We start from the raw sequence: 22782 nt of genomic DNA on the forward strand, positions 1-22782 counted from the left end.
TTTACTAAAGGAAATATTTTCTGCATTAACAAGTTTGTCATGACATTTAATACAAACAACAGCTGGAGGAACAACTACCAAAAGTTTACAGCAGATACACTTAGCTTTGGTAGTTCCAGCACCAGGCAGCGATTTTCCAGTAGTATCTTCTGACTCAGTTGCAACGTGGGACATCTTGCAATATGTAATAGAAAAAACAACATATAAAGCAAAATTGATCAAATTCCTTAAATGACAGTTTCAGGAATGGGAAAAAATGCCAGAGAACAAGCTTCTAGCAACCAGAAGCAACAAATAATGAGACTTAAATAAAGTGGAGACAAAATTGACGCCCACAATATTTGGCGCCTAAATGCTATTAGCGCCAAAAATGACGCCACATCCGGAACGCCGACATTTTTGGCGCGAAAAACGTAAAAAACGACGCAACTTCCGGCGACATGTATGACGCCGGAAATAGAAAAAAATTTTCGCGCCAAGAAAGTCCGCGCCAAGAATGACGCAATAAAATGAAGCATTTTCAGCCCCCGCGAGCCTAACAGCCCACAGGGAAAAAGTCAAATTTTAAGGTAAGATAAAAATGATATATTCAAATGCATTATCCCAAATATGAAACTGACTGACTGAAATAAGGAAATGTTGAACATCCTGAGTCAAGGCAAATAAATGTTTGAATACATATATTTAGAACTTTATAAAAAAGTGCCCAACCATAGCTTTAGAGTGTCACAGAAAATAAGACTTACTTACCCCAGGACACTCATCTACATGTTGTAGAAAGCCAAACCAGTACTGAAACGAAAATCAGCAGAGGTAATGGTATAAATATAAGAGTATATCGTCGATCTGAAAAGGGAGGTAAGAGATGAATCTCTACGACCGATAACAGAGAACCCATGAAATAGACCCCGTAGAAGGAGATAATTGAATTCAAACAGGCAATACTCTCCTCACATCCCTCTGACATTCACTGCACGCTGAGAGGAAAACCGGGCTCCAACCTGCTGCGGAGCGCATATCAACGTAGAATCTAGCACAAACTTACTTCACCACCTCCATAGGAGGCAAAGTTTGTAAAACTGATTTGTGGGTGTGGTGAGGGGTGTATTTGTAGGCATTTTGAGGTTTGGGAAACTTTGCCCCTCCTGGTAGGAATGTATATCCCATACGTCACTAGCTCATGGACTCTTGCTAATTACATGAAAGAAATGGCACTTACCTGCACCCTTGCCTGATCGACAGGGAGACAGCACCAGTAATGAGAGGAAGCCGCTCCTCACAGAGTCCTGTGAAAGAAAGGATGAAAAGAGTAAGCCTACTCTGGCATAGTATAGAAGGGCAGCAAAAATTGTCAGGAAAACGCAGTGAGGCACACCCGACAAATTCCTAACTGCTTTAAAGCTACCACAGCCCTACTGAAGAGACTAACGTGGAATAAAGCTAAACCCAGCTTGAAAGAGAAGGATAGAGCAAACCTGCTCAGGCTTCCAAAATAATAAAATCTTGATAGAAGAATTTTTGACACCTAAACATTTCACCACCACCTTGTACCTAAGGGAAAGAGAATGACTGGGGGTTGTGGGAAGGGAAGCGATATTTAACAGCTTTGCTGTGGTGCTCTTTGCCTCCTCCTGCTGGCCAGGAGTGATATTCCCAGCAGAAAGAAAAAAGGTTTTTGGATTATAATATAATCCTAAATTGTAGATCCCAAAGTTTTCGCAAACACTGACCTTTCACAAAAATATTTTATAAGTGTTTCACACTTGAAGCAAGATACATTATCACAACATCTAGAAGCAATATACAATATGCATAAACTCTCACCTTCATAACTACTGGTTTCTCAAAATTATAGATTGAATTTGCCTTCCTTTGAATAAACTTCTGAAATTCTGAAAAGCATAAAATAAATTAGAAGAGTTAATTAAAATGTATGTGAAATGTGCTTTATTCATAAGCTGACAACTAATTACTTAAAATATTTATCAATCAATAATAAAAAAGGAGGGGGGCAGACATTGAATATTTCTGTAATTCCAGTTATTCCAGTGACACCATTTACCAAAGGAGTTTATTTTATTTTTAGAGATATAGGCAGAAACTTAAAAGGGACAGTAGAGTCAAAATTAAACTTTTATGATTCAAATAAAGCAGGTGATTTTAATCAACTTTCCAATTTATTTCTATTATCAAATTTGCATTGTTCTCTTGATATCCTTTATTTAGAGTAAACCTAGGTAGGCTGATTTTAGTGTGCACGTTTCTTTAGCAGTCTATGGCAGCAGTGTTTGCAAAAATGTTTATAGCAATTTTATACATAAACACAAACACTGCTCCTGAGCTCACCTAGGATTACTCTTTAAGGCTACCAAGAGAACAAAAAATGATAAAACAAGTACATGTTAAAGTAGTTTAAAATGTCATGCTCTCTCCAGTCCATTTAAGTTTAATTCTGACTTTACTGTCCCTTTAAAACAAGAAGCATAAAAAAATGACCAGGAAGGGAAATTAAATAATAAAAATACTGAGGTAAAAAGCGCAGGTTGAAGAAACACAACAAAGATTAAAAAAATGAAAGCTTTCATAGCAAATATGGCCTCAGAATATGAGAAAACATCCAACTTTTAGTTTTAGGACTGTGCAACATAGACACAAAAATACTTTGTCCAAGAAGTAGAAATGGCCTTGATAAATAGGGCCTCTTTGAACCTAGAGACACCAGTGCATTCTCCGCTAAATAGGCCTTGAGGGATAACCAGAAGTCTTTCAACATTGATCTTGGCCCTGTCCACATAAATATGGAGTCAAAAGACTGCACCCAAAAGTAACCTTATTTAACCTAAGGCCTTAGGGTGCACATTCGATCTATACTCCATTTCTAGCAGAAATTTAGCAAAATAATAATAAAAAAAAATACCATTAAAGACCATCTGAAAATTAAATGGCTCCCCATCATATATGTCTTGTAAGTGTTTCATTGCTATAATTAAGCACATTTCAAGAATTGACAAACCTGAAAAGACAGAGAAAATAGTTTCAAATTTGAGACAAAATCATTTTAATTAACTGCATGAAATCAAATCCACAAAATATTACAGAATATAAAAAAACTTTTTTATAACCATGTATTAGTATATAAAATTTGTGTGCATTCCACCGAGTTTCTATAAAGTAATGGGTTGTTCCATATTTGAACTTAAGTTTTCTGTTAACTTACACTCCTGCTGAGAACAATTATGGACAGATATAAATCAGGCAACAAAATATATAATGTTCTGTTTGGACCATATACCAGGGTTTTTCACAGCCTTTTTTGCAGAAAACAGAGATAAATAGAAAACTAGTTTTAACATGGTAGCGCCCATTACGTTTTTTTTCGAAACTAGAGTACTTGATAGAAACTAAACCTTTATACCTCAATATAGAAATTGCCAATATAATTGAAAAAATAAATCTATATTAATCTAAGGCTAATCTTTGCTTTGAGTACATCATTATAGCTAGCATGCATTTACTTTTGAATATCCCTTTGCTTATGCATAGTAAAACAACTCTAATAAGCTTTCATTAGCTATATGAAAAACATAAATTATGCTTACCTGATAATTTTCTTTTCTTCAGATGGTAAGAATCCACAGCTGCATTCATTACTTTTGGGAATTCAGAACCTGGCCACTAGGAGGAGGCAAAGACACCCCAGCCAATTACTCCTCCCACTTCCCTCATCCCCCAGGCATTCTGCCGAGGAACAAGGAACAGTAGAAGAAATATCAGGATGAAAAGGTGCCAGAAGAACAAAAACTAAGGCTGCCCCACAAAAAAACACGGGCGGGGAGCTGTGGACTCTTTCTATTTGAAGAAAAAAAAATATATCAAGTAAGCATAATTTATGTTTTTCTTCAAAAATGGAAAGAGTCCACAGCTGCATTTATTACTTTTGGGAAAACAATACCCAAGCTATAGAGGACACTGAATGCTAAAACGGGAGGGTACAAGAGACGGCCCATTCTGGGGGCACCAGGCCTGAAACCACAACCCAACAAAAATCCTGCTTCGTCCGAAGCAAAGAAAACATTTCAAAAGGAAAAGGCCACAAGGACACTGACTCGCAGATAGACCACAGCATTGCAAGAAACAGCAGAAAACAGCCTCAACTGAGCCAACACTCGTCCAGGAGACCCATTGCTCCAAGGTCGGTCCACAACCGTACCCCCTAACAAGAGAAAGGGGAAAGACAACCGAAAATTTCCAAAAAGGAGAGGACATGGAGGAACAAACAAGGATTCCCAGAAGACCCTTTGGTGCAAGAAGATCCAAATAAAAAAAAAAATCAAAAAGCGAGCCAAGCTCACAGAGGCCCTAAGGGATCCTGAAAAACAAGGGAAGGCAACGCTCAGACCCCGAACTGTACAGGACCACAAGGTTGAGACCGGGAATCAGTAAAGAGAAGAAAAGTTCTCCGAAAAAAAAGAGCAACTGCCCCCCAAAAAAAACGACTGAAACCGGAGTCCCAAGTTGCCAGCAACTTGGAATATCGAAATTCCCAGTCAACACGTGCATCAAACCCAGAAAACAACCTCTGAACACCACACGCTGCAGTCATACCAGGATGGCCCCCAGAGAAAAGGGCGTAATAGGATGGCCTCAGTCACCCCAACAGAGCTCGGGTGCCATCCAAAAGTATCCACAAACAGGTACTCCCAAGGAGAATCCCATAGAGATAGGCTGAAACAAGGCAGAAAAGCCCCATGAAATCTAGCCCAACACTATATGTCAGTCTCAATACAGCACCTACAACAGGAACTCCCAAGGAGAACCCCATAGAGATAGACCTAAAAAGGCAGAAGAGCCCTATGCTCTAACCTAGAGACTGCAACCACAGACGGAACAGAACAATCCCAGAAAAGCAGACCGCTCTCTTTACAGGATAAACCACCTGTTCCAACCACCTGCACACAGGACAAGACCACCACCCTCCAGAGAGAGGAAAACCCCACCTCTTTAAGAAAGGCAAAACAACCCCCCCCCCCCCAACGGAAGGGCACAGACAAATAAATAGCACACACACTCACAAGGCCAAAGCTGTAACTTGAGCTGAAAGAAAACCATCCAGGCGCCACTGATGAATACGAAAAGGAAACTCCCCAAGAAGGGAAGTACATACCATTCAAGAACAAGGCAGGCCATGAGGAGCCTAAGTACACAGCACTCCAGGCCAAGCTGCTGGTAGCTAAACTGGCGAGACCAAAAGTTATAGACTATGTGCCCTGGAGAACTGGAGCTCACAAACCAGCCACAGGATCTATAAATCCAGAAAAATAACAGATAAGGCCATGAAGAAAAAAGTACCCGCACCACAGCGGGATCCAGCTAGCGAAAAGATGGGGCTAACCACCAATCAGACCAGCTGGCTTAGGTCCAAAAAGACCCAAACGAAGGCCCAAGCCCCAGAATTGTTTAGACAAACAATATCCCAGGGAACACCATACCCCGTCCGAATAAAAACAGAATACACAAGGGATAAAAATAATCTGTAAAACAGATCTAAACCTAAATCCCAACCCAAAGGGAAAAGAACACTCCTTACAAAGGTCCGACTCCTAAGGAGCTAGGGCATGACAGAGCCCCTAAGAATCTAAGCCCAACAGGCGTACCCCAAACTTCCAGGACCAAGGGGAATTATCGGGGACAAAGTCAACCGAAGAGCGAGGTAACAAGTCTAGTCTCCATAATCTCCTCAGAGTACAAATCCAGAGGACCACATCCAAGGAAAAAGAATGCATAGCATCCCAAACCCCGCAAACTGCCCCTAGACGGAGCCAGGATAAGGAGACCATATAGCCTATCATTCCTAAGAAGGAACGACTAAACCTCAGAGTAGGAAAAAAAACGCAAGGTCAACCTTTAGGAAGAAACGGACAAAGTCCAGAGATCTCGACCCGAAGGAAGAGTCCTCAAAAAGGAACAAGTTCAAAAGGACAATTCTAATAGCCCTAGAAGGGCAAGACCGCCCATAACGGCAGCAATAAGGACCTAAAACCTCCAAATCTTTAACCCACGCAGGGAAGGAAACACTCAAATCCCGACGATATCGGAAACCAACGGAGTGTGACGCACTAGAACTCTACCGAGTCCCAAACGACCAGCTCTAAGGCTGCTGAGGACTGAACCATTCCCCCATGGACCCTCAGGTCCTCACAAAATATTTAGCTGACACTTGTAAAAACAAGCTAAGAAAAACATAAATAATAAGGCAATCACTCAGCACCCTAACCAGACCAGCCAGGCAGAACAGGCACCACGTGTCTGAAAGAGGCCTCAAGACAGAAGGAGCTGAACCAAATCAGAACCAGTCTGAACCATAGCCATTACTGTCAAGGCCGCAATATTCGCCCCCAGTGAGGGAGAAATAAATGACAGACAACATATAGGACTAAACGTGTCCCCAGAACAACTTCCGTAGAAATAAACAGAGCGATCAAGAAATCGCGAGTATTGTTTCCAGAAGGAAAACTCCCGAAGGAATATGAAACGAAACATGAGCTTATAAAATCACTCGTTGAAGGAGAGCAAATGGAGGAAACAGGAATACAATACTGAAATCCCCAGAAAAAAAAATGCCAGAACATCTACCAGGATAGTCTGCTAACTACTTGAAGCTAAGGATGACTAAGGCCAAGCCAACAGAGCATTGTAAATCGCTCTCAAATCTAAGGTGTTAAAAAGGAGAGCAGACACTGCTGCGTCCATAGTTCCAGCGCCTTAAAGCAGACCCAGACTGTTTCCTAGCCCAGCAGGTGGGCGTCCGTTGCCCTATCACGCAGGAATGTCTCCAGAAGCATGCGCCCACGAGACAAATACTTCCTGAAAAACCACTACGGGAGAGTCTCTCTTATCGACTGATCTAGATCTATTCTTTGAGACAGATCCGAAGGTTCTCCATATTATGGAAAAAAGCAAAAGGAATGATGACCATGGAAACCATCAGATCAATTCCCTCCATGCATAGAGTCACTGAAAAGTGAAGGAAAATCAACTGCAGCTAAATTCTAACTCCCAACCTCCTGGCTGCAAGATAGCCAAGCTATCTACCGGGCCACTATAGCTTGCTGTTGGCAGGACAGTAGACTGCAGATAGAGGAAAAGGAATAAAACCTTGATTATCTGACCTCTGTTAGAGATCTTCTCCCATATAGAGAAACTATTCAAGCCCAATCCTACCGCACCTGGTGATTCCAGTCTGTCTTCCATCCAGGAACTGACCAGGCCTGGCCCTGCTACACTTCGGAGATCAGACGGAATCGGGAGCAATGAGGGAATTGAGGCGGTAGACCCAATAAAATCACCCTTGATGATGGAACAAGGGAACTCTTCTCCAGATTCATTCCCCATCCATGAGAAAATATATTGGGCAAAAGCTCTCATTTTGCTCGAAAAAAGGAGACATCCGAACTATATATTGTTAAGAAAAACACCCTAGTAATACCCCAAAACTTAAGTCTGTCCAGGAAGACCAAACTCAGAAACTTCAGAAGATCCCGAACAAGGGAACAACAAACCTTCAGGCCTATGTTCGTTCCGAACAAGCCCCCTTGAATCAAGGAGAAAGGTTACTACTTTGAAGGTCAATACCTGAGTTACTTGAGGTAAAAACCAGATCCTGTTCCCCAACTGGGACTAGAACTGTCACTCCCAGAGAGTAAGATCCTGAACCTAAATCAGAGTAAGTCTCTTATCATATCTGGATTGCAGATATTCAAGCAAAAGAAATCTGCCCCTGAGAGGAATTCTAGATTGAACTCAAAAGTGCATGGCTGACCCTGCAGAAAGAGAAAAGGCAAAGCTTTCCATTAGTCTTTCTCTCTTGACGAGTGGTAGTGCAAGAACAGAATCGGCCCCTGAGAGGAACGTCTAGAAACACTTCCTCATAGGAGGAAACTCATAGAACTGATAAAGTTCACAAAACTTGCAAAGGTTGACAATGACTGTAACCCTTGGATTGAGTATTGATGTCGTCCAAGTAGCCAAACATCCTTTAACAGTACACGGGGTGTGCAAGCATATATCAGAAAGAGACCACTTCAGCATCAGATGCATGAATTATACTCCAAATTTGAGATTTTACCTACAGAAGCTACCAGCAAGTTCTCCTTACCAGACTTAGGAGAGAGAGCAACCTGTGTAACAGAAACCGTACCTCTTGAGTTTTCAAGGAAAAATCCCCTTACAGTGTCTGGAACAGGCCACAGTGGAATCCTAGTAAATATTAAATTTAACAGATATTTTAGGATCGATAGCGATAGAATATTGGAGTCATCCCAAGTAGCCACACGAGGTGTTCAGGCATAAATCTGAAGATTATTACTTCAGCATCAGGTGAAGGAATTATACTGTGCACATCTGAGATTTCACCCCCTCAGAAGCTACCGACATCTGCTCCTCACCAGACCTATGAGGGAGGGCAACCTGAGTAGAAGCAGACGGAACAGAAACCTTACTATCTGAATCTTTAACTTTCCTCTTGCAATTTCCCTTAGGGTAGGAAAAGCAGATAGATAATGTCCACAGATACATAATGTCCACAGATACCCCAGCAAATACTTGGGCAGCAAATTCTGCCAAATAACTCCTCCAGGAGATTAAGAGGAACCGCAGGGCACTGCATGTGACTACATAGAGGCTTGGGACGTTAAAGGAGAAGCTGTGGCATTGCCTGAACAGCGTCATCCTGGGAGACATGAGGCTCAGAGGGCAACAATTTTATACATTTGCTCTACCAGTGAAGGTGACCATAAACTGGAACTCTCAGGTACTAAACTGCTGATTTAGCCACTTTGCTATTAAAGCAGTAAAAAGGCATTTCCCCTGAGGAAACACCCTAGAAATAACATGAATGATTAGGGTGGAATAAAACAAAATCTTTAGTAAAGGTGACCATAAACTTGAACTCTCAGGTACTAAACTGCTGATTTAGCTAACTTGCTATTCAAGCAGTAATAAGGCATTTCCCCTGAGAAAACAAAATCTTTATGAATAAAAGATGTATTAAAAAAATGAGAGACCAAAAGATTAGCTCACCACTGAACTACAGTGGAAAAAAATCTGCATATACAAATTCTCAACTTGAGGATGAAAATGATGTGCTCTGTACACTATTCCTGAATAGTGTTTTACATAAAGGAAAATTGTATTTGCTAAAACAGTCTGAGAAACGTTTATAACGATGTTCACTTAAAATGAGTCCTAACATTTTCAAGCCATGTCTTCTCTTCCTAGAGAACATCAAAGACAGGCATAAAAACGACACACACACAGAGAACGAGGGGGGTTAACATCTATCTGAACAAGATGTAAGCCCCAAAATGGCGCCACTCTGCTCCGTGATGAAGAAAGGAGGCTGGCCATAAACACAGCATGGGGATGAAGCGCGCTCTTAATCACGCTTCATCCTGCCGATAACAAAACAGTCAGCATAATAATAGGACCTTTACACACAAAAGCAGCACACATAAGTGCCCCAAAAGTAAAAGTGAGCTCCTATATCAACCACCTCCGCTATTGAATTCACCTAGCGACGTGAAGCTTAATTGTGGAACATCAAATAAACTTAGTTCATAAAGTTTGAAAGCAAAATTTTAATTGAGCCCCCACAGAGAGTTAACTCAATTCACCTTGAAGGAGTCAACCCTTAAGTCTCCGGTCACATTAAGAGAGTGCCTGCCCACTGCCAGTAATATCCTTCATTCAGGATTTTAAGTCCAACATCAAGTGCAGATTGAATGTATTCCTGAGTGCCAGCCTCCTAGCCCCAGAAGACAAAAGACACTTACCTGCACATCTAGCTGTCCGGCAGGAAGACAGCTCACACGGTATGTAGGGATGCTACTCCCTACAGAGGCCTGTGAAAAAAGAAAGGACAGAGTAAACCTACTCAGGCTTTCTATACCAGGGCAGCAGAATGTTAGGAAATGCAGCAAAACCCACTCCACAAGTTCTAAAAGCCACCACTGCCCTACTTAAGAGGCTAACGTGGAGTATGGCTATACCCAATCTTGAGAGGAAAGATAAAATCTTTATTGAAGTGAAATAAATCCATTTTCTTCAGACACCAAAAACTTCACCTCCTCCTTGCACCAAAGGCAAAGAGATTGGTGTTTGTGGGAAGGGAAGTGATACTTAACAGTTTGTCTGTGGTGCTCTTTGCCTCATCATGCTGGCCAGGAGTGATATTCCCAACAGTAATTGATGATGCCGTGGACTCACCATATCTTAGGAAATAAATACATTTATATATCAGGTAAGTTCTTAAATAAATTATGCTTTCTTCCATATAGGTGGCGAGAGTCCACAAGCTGTTACGTAAGGGATATAATACCCAAGATGTGGAAGTCCACGAGTAACAATAAAGGGAGGAATAAAAATAAAAACAGCTTTTTCCCACTGAGAAATTAAATCCAAAACATCAAATAATGTCTTTCATGACTAAACTCAGATTATAGGCACAGTGATCAAACTGACACAACTGCCTGAAGGACCTATCAAAAACATTAAAATGTTAACATTTAGTAAAAGTATCCAGAGAAAACCAAATGGCCGCTTTGCAAATTTGATCAACTGATGCTTCATTCTTGAAAGCCCAAGACGTGGCTACCGATCTAGTAAAGCAAACTGTAATAATCTGTGAATCACAAGGTTTAACCAAGAGGCTAAAGAAATAGCCGAGGCCGTCTGGCCTTTTTTAGTTCCAGAAAAAGGAACAAACAGACTAGAAGTCTGTCTGAAATCCTTAGTAGCACTAATATAAAAATTCAATGCTCTAACAACATCCAAAGAATGCAAAGATTTCTCAGTAGCATTTTTGGGATTAGGACACGAGGAGGAAATAATAATTTCCCTATAAATGTTGTGTAAGTTAACTACTTTAGGTAAAAAATTTAGAATAAGTTTGCAAAAATAATTTTATCTTGATGGAAAATCAGATAAGGAGACTCACAAAAGAGAGCAGACAATGCATAAACTCTTCTAGCAGAAGCAATAGCCAAAAGAAACAACACTTTCCAAGAAAGAAGTTTAAAGTCCAATGTATGCAGAGGCTCAAAAAGAGGAGCCTGTAAAACGTAATACTAAGTTAAGTCTCCAAGGAGAAGAAATAGGCCTAATAGCAGGTTATATCCTGATTAAAGCCCTGAAAAAAACTATCAGGAAGATAAAACCTTCATCTAAACCATCCTGAAAAAAAAAATGAAGAATACTAGAAATTCTAAAAGAATCCCAGGAAAAAAAGATGGGTAGTATACCATGAAATATAAAAGTTTTCCAAACTTTGCGATAGATCTTTCTAGAAACAGGCTTGTGTGCCTGAGTGATGGTGTTCATCACAGAGTCAGAGAATCCTCTATGACTGAGAACTAAGCGTTCAATTTCCATGCCATAAAGTCCAGAGACTTTAGATCTGGATGGAAGAAGGGACTTTGAGATAGAACATCTGGCCCTAGAGAAAAATGGCCATGGTGCACAACTAGACATTAGGACCAATTCTGCATAACAAATCCTGTGAGGCCACGCTGGGGCTATCAGGATTACAAATGACTGTTCCATTTTGATTTTTGAAATCTCTCTGGGAAGCAGGACCAGAGGGGGGAATACATAAGCAGGCTGGTAAGACCAGGACACTGCTAGAGCATCCAACACCTCTGCCTGAGAATCCCTGGACCTCACAAGGTACCTGGGAAGTTTATTTTTCAATAAAGAGGCCATCAGATCTATTTCTGGAAGGCCCCATAGTTGAACAATCAGACAGAATACATCTTGGTGGAGAGACCACTCTTCTGGATGTAGGGATTGACAACTGAGGTAATCTGCCTCCCAGTTGTCTACAACTGGGATGAGAATCGCAGTGATGAGGCAAGAATTGGTTTCTGCCCAGGATAGGATCTGAGATACCTCTATCATGGCTAGGGAACTTAGAGTTCCCCCTTGATGATTGACATATGCCACTGTCGTGACATTACCTGTCTGAAAACAAAGATAAGCAAGAGGCCAAGCCTGAAGGGCCCTAATGAGAGCATAGCGTTCCAAAATATTGATTGGTAAACTCGCCTCAGAATGATTCCAAACTCCTTGTGCTGTCATAGACCCCCAGACAGCTCCCCAACCTGTAAGACTTGCATCTGTGGTGATCACACCAGGTAGGACGATCAAAGGAAGTCTCTTGAATAATAGACGTGATTTAACCACTAAATCAGAGAAAGGTGTGTATTGGGATCTGAGAAAATCTGTTGCGATATTTGAGTATAATCCTTGCACCAGGCCTAGTACATCCATACACATAGCCACTGAAAGGAATGAAAGAGACAGAAGGTTTAGACAAGCTGAAACCAGTTTTATTCGTCATTTCTGTTAAGGAAAGAGTCATGAACACCAAGTCTATCTGGAAACCTAAAAAGATTACTTTTTAAAAAGTTGAAGAGATCTCATATTTTTAAAAAGTTGAAGAGATCTCATTTTTCCATAACTCTAAATTTGCACTAGATAAAGTTTTTTAAACCTTGACGAAGGGTTAAAAAGAGGTACCTGGTTTAGACCATTCTTTAGCAATCATATCAGAGACAGCATCAGGTACAGGGAAAATCTCAGGGAGATTGACAACAGTTTTATACACTGAATCTAAACAATTACAGGCTTTATCATCAGAAGTTTTAGCTTCTTCAATCCCTAAAGTGACTAAGAGTTCTTTTAAAAGAGAAGGAATATGCTCAATTTTAAATAAAAAGGAGGAACAATCAGGTTCAGTGTCTGATGAGGGAGCCTCAGTATCATAGGAATCCTCATCATTAGAAGATACTTCAGTATTTTGTTGGTCAGTACATATATTACTAGATAAAGGTAAAATCTGATCTGACCTTATTCGTTTATTTGAAGGCATTTTTCATTGCAGGTGGGGTACGCCGTCTGAAAAAAAGAAACAGTAGGTACACATAGGAGCATCACTAGATTGATCAATATGCTTTAAAAATTATAAGCATGAGAATTTCAGATTGAGATGTGCACTATACTGCGCAAAAAAATGATGTAGCACACTAGTTATTAAAAGGTGCGACATGGCGAGCGCACTCGTGCGCATGAAAATTAGATTACGTTTTGAATAACGGCTTGCCCTTTCCGTGTTTATATATATATATATATATATAATAAAATGCCTCCCTATTTTTATACTGTTTACTTAGTTAAGTAAAATTTAGGAGAATAGTGCCTGTCCCTGGGCTCTATATAAAATAATACATAGCAAAAACTTTAAAAAAAGTGCCCTAACCATAGCTGTGAGTGTCCACATAAAGGATTAAATCTTATACTTACCTTTTAAGACACTTGTCCACTGATAGACAGTCAAACCAGCACTGAAACATATCAGCAGAGGTAATGGAATAGGAGTATAAGGTCAATCTATAAAGAGAGACAGAAGATGAATCCCTGAGACTGAATTTACAGACAGCCTATGAAAAGATGTCCCAGATACGAAAACATGGTGTGATGAGGCAGTTCTCCCTTCACATTCCTCTGACAAGGGAACCAGGCTTCAATATGCTCTGAAGAACCTTCACTGAAGAATCAAGAACACCAGGCTTCAACCACCTCCTAAGGAGGAAAAGTTTAAAACTGAGGTATGTGTGAGGTGGGAAGGGTATTTATAGGCTTTTGAGGTTTGGGAAACTTTGCCTCCTCCTGGTAGGAATGTATATTCCATATGTAACAGCTTGTGGTCTCTCGCCACCTATATGAAAGTAATATACTATTATAATAGTGAGGTTCCCTATGTAGAGGACCCAGAGAGTGACGGAGCACAAGAACATGCATGCAAAGAGAAATAGATGATTCAAGCAAAGATGTAGAAGATTAAAGATGTGAGTAACTCAATGAGGGAAATGGGGATGCAAAGGCAGCATCTATCTGAACACCAGGTCAAGTCATTGCAAAATCTCAGTCCCATATATTGGGTAACCTGTGTAAGACCTTCTAGATTAAATCAAGCCTCACAATGTTCTACTTAGATGTTGGTCGCAGTAAAATATCAAATGGAACATTTTTTATTTAATGTAATTCATTGATGTGGTCATAATAATTTCGCTATCACTGACCGAGCATAATGACAATACATTTCATTGGTCTTAGATGAAAGACATAGTTTGTTGGATTAGAATATATAACCCAAAGCTTTGGACAGTCATTTTACTGGCTTTTCCTGTAATTTACCTCTGAAAATTGTGCTTTCCTCACTGCCTCCAGGGATGCTGCATCCTGTAAGATTAAGAACCCTAACACTACCATTGGCTACAAAGTGATTGCACGAGCTGGCTATAGAGTAAGATATAAGGTAAAACATACTCAATACTTCTTATATGTTCCTCGATTATAACACAATGTAAATTATGCTAACAAAGTACCAGCTTTAAATACTTATTTTAAAACATTTATTTTAGTAAAGAATCTGAACAATCAAGTTTAATTTTATTTGGTTTCATTATTAATCTGTACAGCAGGGAAGAAATCTGCAATACACAGACGATATGGGTGGGTTTCTTATAAAGGCATATTCAGTGACAAGTAAACTTACCATGTAGTATATTTGCTTTTGAATCTAGGCATCGAAGTCGACTGGCTTCCAGAAAATCAGCTGCATCCAATTGTGGATGAGACACCTTTATGTGACTTAACGAAAGCAGCTATGAGAAAGTAATGCGTAAAAGTAAGATTAAAACAAATTCAAAGCATTAGCTATTTATCTATAATTGCGCACTCATTGTGTTAAACGTTTTATTACTGCCATGTGTAATTTCAATCATCATCAACCTTTTTACATGACATTGAAGCTGAATTGATTTCTCTCATTCCAAACATTTGGGAGTAAAAGCAGTAATCAGACCTGATGAAATTATCTATTAATTAGAGTACCAGGGGCATAAGTAATCCCCATCTTTATTTATATAGATCCTTTGTCAAATAATCCTGAAATTCTGGCTTGTTAGGGAGGCCTGAGGACAGGTTTGAAAACCAGTGACATGATGTAAGCAAAAAAGTATCAGGAGAAATCAACCTCGGAATAGGGTTGAGAGAGAACAAGGACAGCAATTTATAAAGGAGGTTCTTTAAGCAACTTTAAATACAATTAACCTGTATCTGCTGCTTGCCTGAGCACAATGTCCCTTTAATTTAAAAATTAAAGGTTAAAGAGCACGAAAATATCAAAATGACCCTTTTCCCCCCCAAAAAATAAATTGTATAACATCATACTAAGAGATGTGGGGAATTTTAGTTATGGAATTTCCGTGCTTTTTATTGTTTGACTGGCCACTAAAAGTGATGGCTAATGCAGGAATTTTAAATTTGAGCAGCTGAATGATTAATAGTAATTTGTTAAATGTAGCATATCTTCATAATGCAATCTATCGTATGTACATTATAATCATACATGGCACCATCTCTGTAATCTCCATTTTCTTGAGAAGTATGTGGCACAGCCAATAGGAGAGGCACCACACCTACTATGTATTTCTATAGTAGAGTGCTGCTGCGCTGCTGGTAAAAGGTAATGTCTGATGTCACTGTGTTCTGTGAGCAGATTAACATAAGCAGTTAACCAGCTATATTATAGGAATTGACATAGAAGTATTCACTCATTACTTATATAAAATTTACTATAAAATTGCTACACTTGCAATGAAAAATAATATTTGCTCATTAATGCTCTTGGGGTATATTGCATGTTAACAGTAGCAAACAAAAATTGTACCCCAAATTTGAAGCCAAGCAATGATTATCAGAGTGCCTTACCTCCCTCACCAGTCCTGAGAACCTTCCTACACACTGAGAATGGTACAGCAACACAGGAACAGGAAAGACAGACACAGAAAAGGCCCGCTAAAAAAGGAAATTTATGCTTACCTGATAAATTGATTTCTTCTAAGATACGACAAGTCCACGGATTCATCCTTTACTTGTGGGATATTATCCTCCTGCTAACAGGAAGTGGCAAAGAGCACCACAGCAGAGCTGTCTATATAGCTCCTCCCTTGACTCCACTCCCCAGTCATTCGACCGAAGGTATAGGAAGAAAAAGGAGAAACTAAAAGGTGCAGAGGTGACTGAAGGTTTAAACCCAAAAAAATATAATCTGTCTTAAATTGACAGGGCGGGCCGTGGACTTGTCGTATCTTAGAAGAAATAAATTTATCAGGTAAACATAAATTTCCTTTTCTTCTATAAGATACGACGAGCCCACGGATTCATCCTTTACTTGTGGGATACAATATCAAAGCTACAGGACACGGATGAACGGGAGGGGCAAGATAGATACCTAAACAGAAGGCACCACTGCTTGAATAACTTTTCTCCCAAAAATAGCCTCAGAAGAAGCAAAAGTATCAAATTTGGAAAATTTGGAAAAGGTATGAAGGGAAGACCAAGTCGCAGCCTTACAAATCTGTTCAACAGAAGCATCGTTTTTAAAAGCCCATGTGGAAGCCACCGCTCTAGTAGAGTGAGCTGTAATTTTTTCAGGAGGCTGCTGTCCAGCAGTCTCGTATGCCAAACGGATGATGCTTTTCAGCCAAAAAGAAAGAGAGGTAACGGTAGCTTTTTGACCTCTACGTTTTCCAGAATAGACAACAAACAGAGAAGATGTTTGACGGAAATCTTTGGTCGCTTCTTAGAAGAAGGGTTAGGACACAGAGAAGGAACAACAATTTCCTGATTAATATTCTTATTTGAAACAACCTTAGGAAGGAATCTGGGTTTAGTACGCAAAACCACCTTATCAGAATGGAATATAAGATAAGGCGAGTCGCATTGTAACGCAGATAGCTCAGAAACTCTTCGAGCAGAAGAGATAGCAAGTAAAAACACAACTTTCCAAGATAGAAGTTTAATATCTATGGAATGCATGGGTTCAAACGGAACCCCTTGAAGAACATTAAGAACTAAATTCAAACTCCATGGCGGAGCAACAGGTTTAAACAAAGGCTTAATTCTAACCAAAGCCTGACAAAACGACTGAACGTCTGGGACATCTGCCAGACGCTTGTGTAGAAAGATTGACAAAGCAGAAATCTGTCCTTTTAAGGAACTAGCTGATAACCCCTTCTCCAATGAAGAAAATAAAAACTAACATTTTATCACTTCTATCACTTTACCCTTCCTATTACTTAGAGTAGGCAAAGAGAGTGACTGGGGGGTGGAGTCAAGGGATGAGCTATATAGACAGCTCTGCTGTGGTACTCTTTGCCACTTCCTGTTAGCAGGAGGATAATATCCCACAAGTAAAGGATGAATCCGTGGACTCGTCGTATCTTATAGAAGAAAACTGGCAAAACAGTCAACCCTTAAAAACCTGAAAGTAAAAAGCAGAAATTTAGCGAGAATAAAAAAAACCAAAAAAACATACTGTGCATAGTTCAGAAGCAAATTCTGAGCTCGCTAAGCCAACCGAACTTTTTAACGCAACAGTAACCACAAAAAAACATAATTTATGCTTACCTGATAAATTTATTTCTCTTGTAGTGTATCCAGTCCACGGATCATCCATTACTTGTGGGATATTCTCCTTCCCAACAGGAAGTTGCAAGAGGATCACCCACAGCAGAGCTGCTATATAGCTCCTCCCCTAACTGTCATATCCAGTCATTCGACCGAAAACAAACAGAGAAAGGAGAAACCATAGGGTGCAGTGGTGACTGTAGTTTAATTAAAATTTAGACCTGCCTTAAAAGGACAGGGCGGGCCGTGGACTGGATACACTACAAGAGAAATAAATTTATCAGGTAAGCATAAATTATGTTTTCTCTTGTTAAGTGTATCCAGTCCACGGATCATCCATTACTTATGGGATACCAATACCAAAGCTAAAGTACACGGATGATGGGAGGGACAAGGCAGGATTAAGCGGAAGGAACCACTGCCCGAAGAACCTTTCTCCCAAAAACAGCCTCCGAAGAAGCAAAAGTATCAAATTTGTAAAATTTTGAAAAAGTGTGAAGCGAAGACCAAGTCGCAGCCTTGCAAATCTGTTCAACAGAGGCCTCATTTTTGAAGGCCCATGTGGAAGCCACAGCTCTAGTAGAATGAGCTGTAATCCTTTCAGGGAGCTGCTGTCCAGCAGTCTTATAGGCTAGGCGTATTACGCTCCGAAGCCAAAAGGACAGAGAGGTTGCCGAAGCTTTTTGACCTCTCCTCTGTCCAGAGTAAACGACAAACAGGGAAGATGTTTGACGAAAATCCTTAGTAGCTTGTAGGTAAAACTTCAAGGCACGGACTACGTCCAGATTATGTAAAAGACGTTCCTTCTTTGAAGAAGGATTAGGACACAATGATGGAACAACAATCTCTTGATTGATATTCTTGTTAGAAACCACCTTAGGAAAAAACCCAGGTTTGGTACGCAGAACTACCTTATCTGCATGAAAAATCAGATAAGGAGAATCACATTGTAAGGCAGTTAGCTCAGAGACTCTCCGAGCCGAGGAAATAGCCATCAAAAACAGAACTTTCCAAGATAAAAGTTTAATATCAATGGAATGAAGGGGTTCAAACGGAACTCCTTGAAGAACTTTAAGAACCAAGTTTAAGCTCCACGGAGGAGCAACAGGTTTAAACACAGGCTTAATTCTAACCAAAGCCTGGCAAAATGCCTGAACGTCTGGAACCTCTGCCAGACGCTTGTGCAAAAGAATAGACAGAGCAGAAATATGTCCCTTTAAGGAACTAGCTGATAATCCTTTGTCCAAGCCCTCTTGGAGAAAAGACAATATTCTAGGAATCCTAATCTTACTCCATGAGTAATTCTTGGATTCACACCAATAAGGATATTTACTCCATATCTTGTGGTAGATTTTCCTGGTAACAGGCTTTCGTGCCTGTATTAAGGTATCAATGACTGACTCAGAGAAGCCACTCTTTGATAGAATCAAGCGTTCAATCTCCATGCAGTCAGTCTCAGAGAAATTAGATTTGGATGATTGAAAGGACCTTGTATCAGAAGGTCCTGTCTTAGAGTCCATGGTGGAAAGGATGACATGTCAACTAGGTCTGCATACCAAGTCCTGCGTGGCCACGCAGGTGCTATCAGAATCACCGATGCTCTCTCCTGTTTCATTTTGGCAATCAGTCGAGGGAGCAGAGGAAACGGTGGAAACACATAAGCCAGGTTGAAGAACCAAGGCGCTGCTAGAGTATCTATCAGCGTCGCTTCTGGGTCCCTGGACCTGGATCCGTAACAAGGGAGCTTGGCGTTCTGGCGAGACACCATGAGATCCAACTCTGGTTTGCCCCAACGATGAATCAATTGAGCAAACACCTCCGGATCGAGTTCCCACTCCCCCGGATGGAAAGTCTGACGACTTAGAAAATCCGCCTCCCAGTTCTCCATGCCTGGGATATGGATTGCTGACAGGTGGCAAGAGTGGGACTCTGCCCAGCGAATTATTTTTGAGACTTCTAAAATCGCTAGGGAACTCCTGGTTCCCCCTTGATGGTTGATGTAAGCCACAGTCGTGATGTTGTCCGACTGAAATCTGATGAACCTCAGTGTTGCTAACTGAGGCCAAGCCAGAAGAGCATTGAATATCGCTCTTAACTCCAGAATATTTATTGGAAGGAGTTTCTCCTCCTGAGTCCACAATCCCTGTGCCTTCAGGGAGTTCCAGACTGCACCCCAACCTAGGAGGCTGGCATCTGTTGTTACAATTGTCCAATCTGGCCTGCGAAAGGTCATACCCTTGGACAGGTGGACCCGAGACAACCACCAGAGAAGAGAATCTCTGGTCTCTTGATCCAGATTTAGCAGAGAGGACAAATCTGTGTAATCCCCATTCCACTGACTCCGTCAGGTAAATTTTCATTTCTACAGAAACTATAAGAGTCCCTAAGAAGGAGACTCTTGTGAGTGGGGATAGAGAACTCTTTTCCTCGTTCACTTTCCACCCGTGCGACCTCAGAAATGCCAGAACTATCTCTGTATGAGACTTGCCAACTTGAAAGTTTGACGCCTGTATCAGGATGTCGTCTAGATACGGAGCTACCGCTATGCCTCACGGTCTTAGAACCACCAGAAGTGAGCCCAGAACCTTTGTAAAGATTCTCGGGGCTGTAGACAACCCGAAGGGAAGAGCTACAAATTGGTAATGCCTGTCTAGAAAGGCAAACCTTAGAAACCGATGATGGTCTTTGTGAATCGGAATGTGAAGGTAGGCATCCTTTAGGTCCACTGTGGTCATGTACTGACCCTCTTGGATCATGGGTAGGATGGTCCGAATAGTTTCCATTTTGAAAGATGGAACTCTGAGGAATTTGTTTAAGATCTTTAGATCCAAAATTGGTCTGAAGGTTCCCTCTTTTTTGGGAACCACAAACAGATTTGAATAAAAACCCTGTCCTTGTTCCGTCCGCGGAACTGGATGGATCACTCCCATAATTAGGAGGTCTTGCACACAGCGTAGGAATGCCTCTTTCTTTATCTGATTTGCAGATAGCCTTGAAAGATGAAATCTCCCTTGTGGAGGGGAAGCTTTGAAGTCCAGAAGATATCCCTGAGATATGATCTTGAACATCTCTTGCCCATGCCTGGGCGAAGAGAGAAAGTCTGCCCCCTACTAGATCCGTCGCCGGATAGGGGGCCGTTCCTTTATGCTGTCTTAGAGGCAGCAGCAGGCTTTCTGGCCTGCTTGCCTTTGTTCCAGGACTGGTTAGGTTTCCAGGCCTGCTTAGATTGAGCAAAAGTTCCCTCTTGCTTTGAAGCGGAGGAAGTTGATGCTGCACCTGCCTTGAAATTTCGAAAGGCACGAAAATTAGACTGTTTGGCCTTTGCTTTGGCCCTGTCCTGAGGAAGGGTGTGACCCTTACCTCCAGTAATGTCAGCAATAATTTCCTTCAAACCAGGCCCGAATAAGGTCTGCCCCTTGAAAGGAATGTTGAGTAATTTAGACTTCGAAGGCACGTCAGCTGACCAGGATTTAAGTCATAGCGCCCTACGCGCCTGGATGGCGAATCCGGAATTCTTAGCCGTTAGTTTAGTCAAATGAACAATGGCATCAGAAACAAATGAGTTAGCTAGCTTAAGTGTTCTAAGCTTGTCAATAATTTCAGTCAATGGAGCTGTATGGATGGCCTCTTCCAGGGCCTCAAACCAGAATGCCGCTGCGGCCGTGACAGGCGCTATGCATGCAAGGGGCTGTAAAATAAAACCTTGTTGAATAAACATTTTCTTAAGGTAACCCTCCAATTTTTTATCCATTGGATCTGAAAAAGCACAACTGTCCTCAACCGGGATAGTGGTACGCTTTGCTAAAGTAGAAACTGCTCCCTCCACCTTAGGGACCGTCTGCCATAAGTCCCGTGCAGTGGCGTCTATTGGAAACATTTTTCTAAATATAGGAGGTGGGGAAAAAGGCACACCCGGTCTATCCCACTCCTTGCTAATAATTTCTGTAAGCCTTTTAGGTATAGGAAAAACATCAGTACACACCGGCACCGCATAGTATTTATCCAGCCTACACAATTTCTCTGGTACTGCAACTGTGTTACAGTCATTCAGAGCAGCTAATACCTCCCCAAGCAATACACGGAGGTTCTCAAGCTTAAATTTAAAATTAGAAATCTCTGAATCAGGTTTACCCGAATCAGAGACGTCACCCACAGACTGAAGCTCTCCGTCCTCATGATCTGCATATTGTGACGCATTATCAGACATGGCCCTTACAGCATCTGCGCGCTCTGTATTTCTCCTAACCCCAGAGCAATCGCGCTTGCCTCTTAATTCAGGCAACCTGGATAATACCTCTGACAGGGTATTATTCATGATTGCAGCCATGTCCTGCAAGGTAATCGCTATGGGCGTCCCTGATGCAATTGGCGCCATATTAGCGTGCATTCCCTGAGCGGGAGGCGAAGGGTCTGACACGTGGGGAGAGTTAGTCGGCATAACTTCCCCCTCGTCAGAATCTTCTGGTGATATTTCTTTTATAGTTAAAGACTGATCTTTACTGTTTAAGGTGAAATCAATACATTTAGTACACATTCTCCTATGGGGCTCCACCATGGCTTTCAAACATAATGAACAAGTTGTTTCCTCTGTGTCAGCATGTTTAAACAGACTAGCAATGAGACTAGCAAGCTTGGAAAACACTTTAAACAAGTTTACAAGCAATATAAAAAACGTTACTGCACCTTTAAGAAACACAAATTTTTGCCAAAATTTGAAATAACAGTGAAAAAAGGCAGTTACACTAACAAAATTTTTACAGTGTATGTAACAAGTTAGCAGAGCATTGCACCCACTTGCAAATGGATGATTAACCCCTTAATACCAAACACAGAATAATAACTGACAAAAACGTTTTTTTTTTTTTGTTTTTTTTTAAATAGTCACAACAACTGCCAAAGCTCTACTGTGGCTTGTTACCTCCCTCAAAAACGACTTTGAAGCCTTTTGAGCCCTCCCGAGATATCCTGGATCATGCAGGAAGAAGCTGGATGTCTGTGTCTGTAATTTTTGCTGCACAAAAAAACCCCTCCCACTCCTATTACAACAGTGGAAAGTCAGGAAACTTTTACTAGGCAGAATTCAAGCCAGCCATGTGGAGAAATAGAAGCTTGGGACATTTGAGGAGAAAGCTGTGGCATTGCATGAACAGCATCATCCTGGGAGACATGAGGCTCAGAGTGCAACACCTTATCTGTATTACCGAAATGCATAGACATTAGTAAAACTGTCAAAAAAAATTGTCCTGAGAGACA

The 22782-nt window shown here is 41.0% G+C and overlaps 1 protein-coding gene across 4 annotated transcripts in view; it reads right to left on the reverse strand.

Annotated features, from left to right (window-relative positions):
• Nucleotides 1–22782, reverse strand: part of ORC4 (origin recognition complex subunit 4) — a 348821-nt gene that overhangs the window by 54867 nt on the left and 271172 nt on the right. For all 4 annotated transcript variants that reach the window (XM_053698281.1, XM_053698278.1, XM_053698279.1 and 1 more), the window contains 3 exons: nucleotides 14612–14720; nucleotides 2918–3013; nucleotides 1825–1892 (listed from right to left, as the gene is read on the reverse strand). In XM_053698281.1, coding sequence (XP_053554256.1) covers nucleotides 1825–1892; nucleotides 2918–3013; nucleotides 14612–14720 — 273 coding nt within the window. The remainder of the gene's footprint in view (nucleotides 1–1824; nucleotides 1893–2917; nucleotides 3014–14611; nucleotides 14721–22782) is intronic.

Source organism: Bombina bombina, chromosome 1 (assembly GCF_027579735.1).
Source record: "Bombina bombina isolate aBomBom1 chromosome 1, aBomBom1.pri, whole genome shotgun sequence".
Classification (NCBI taxonomy): Eukaryota; Metazoa; Chordata; class Amphibia; order Anura; family Bombinatoridae; genus Bombina; species Bombina bombina.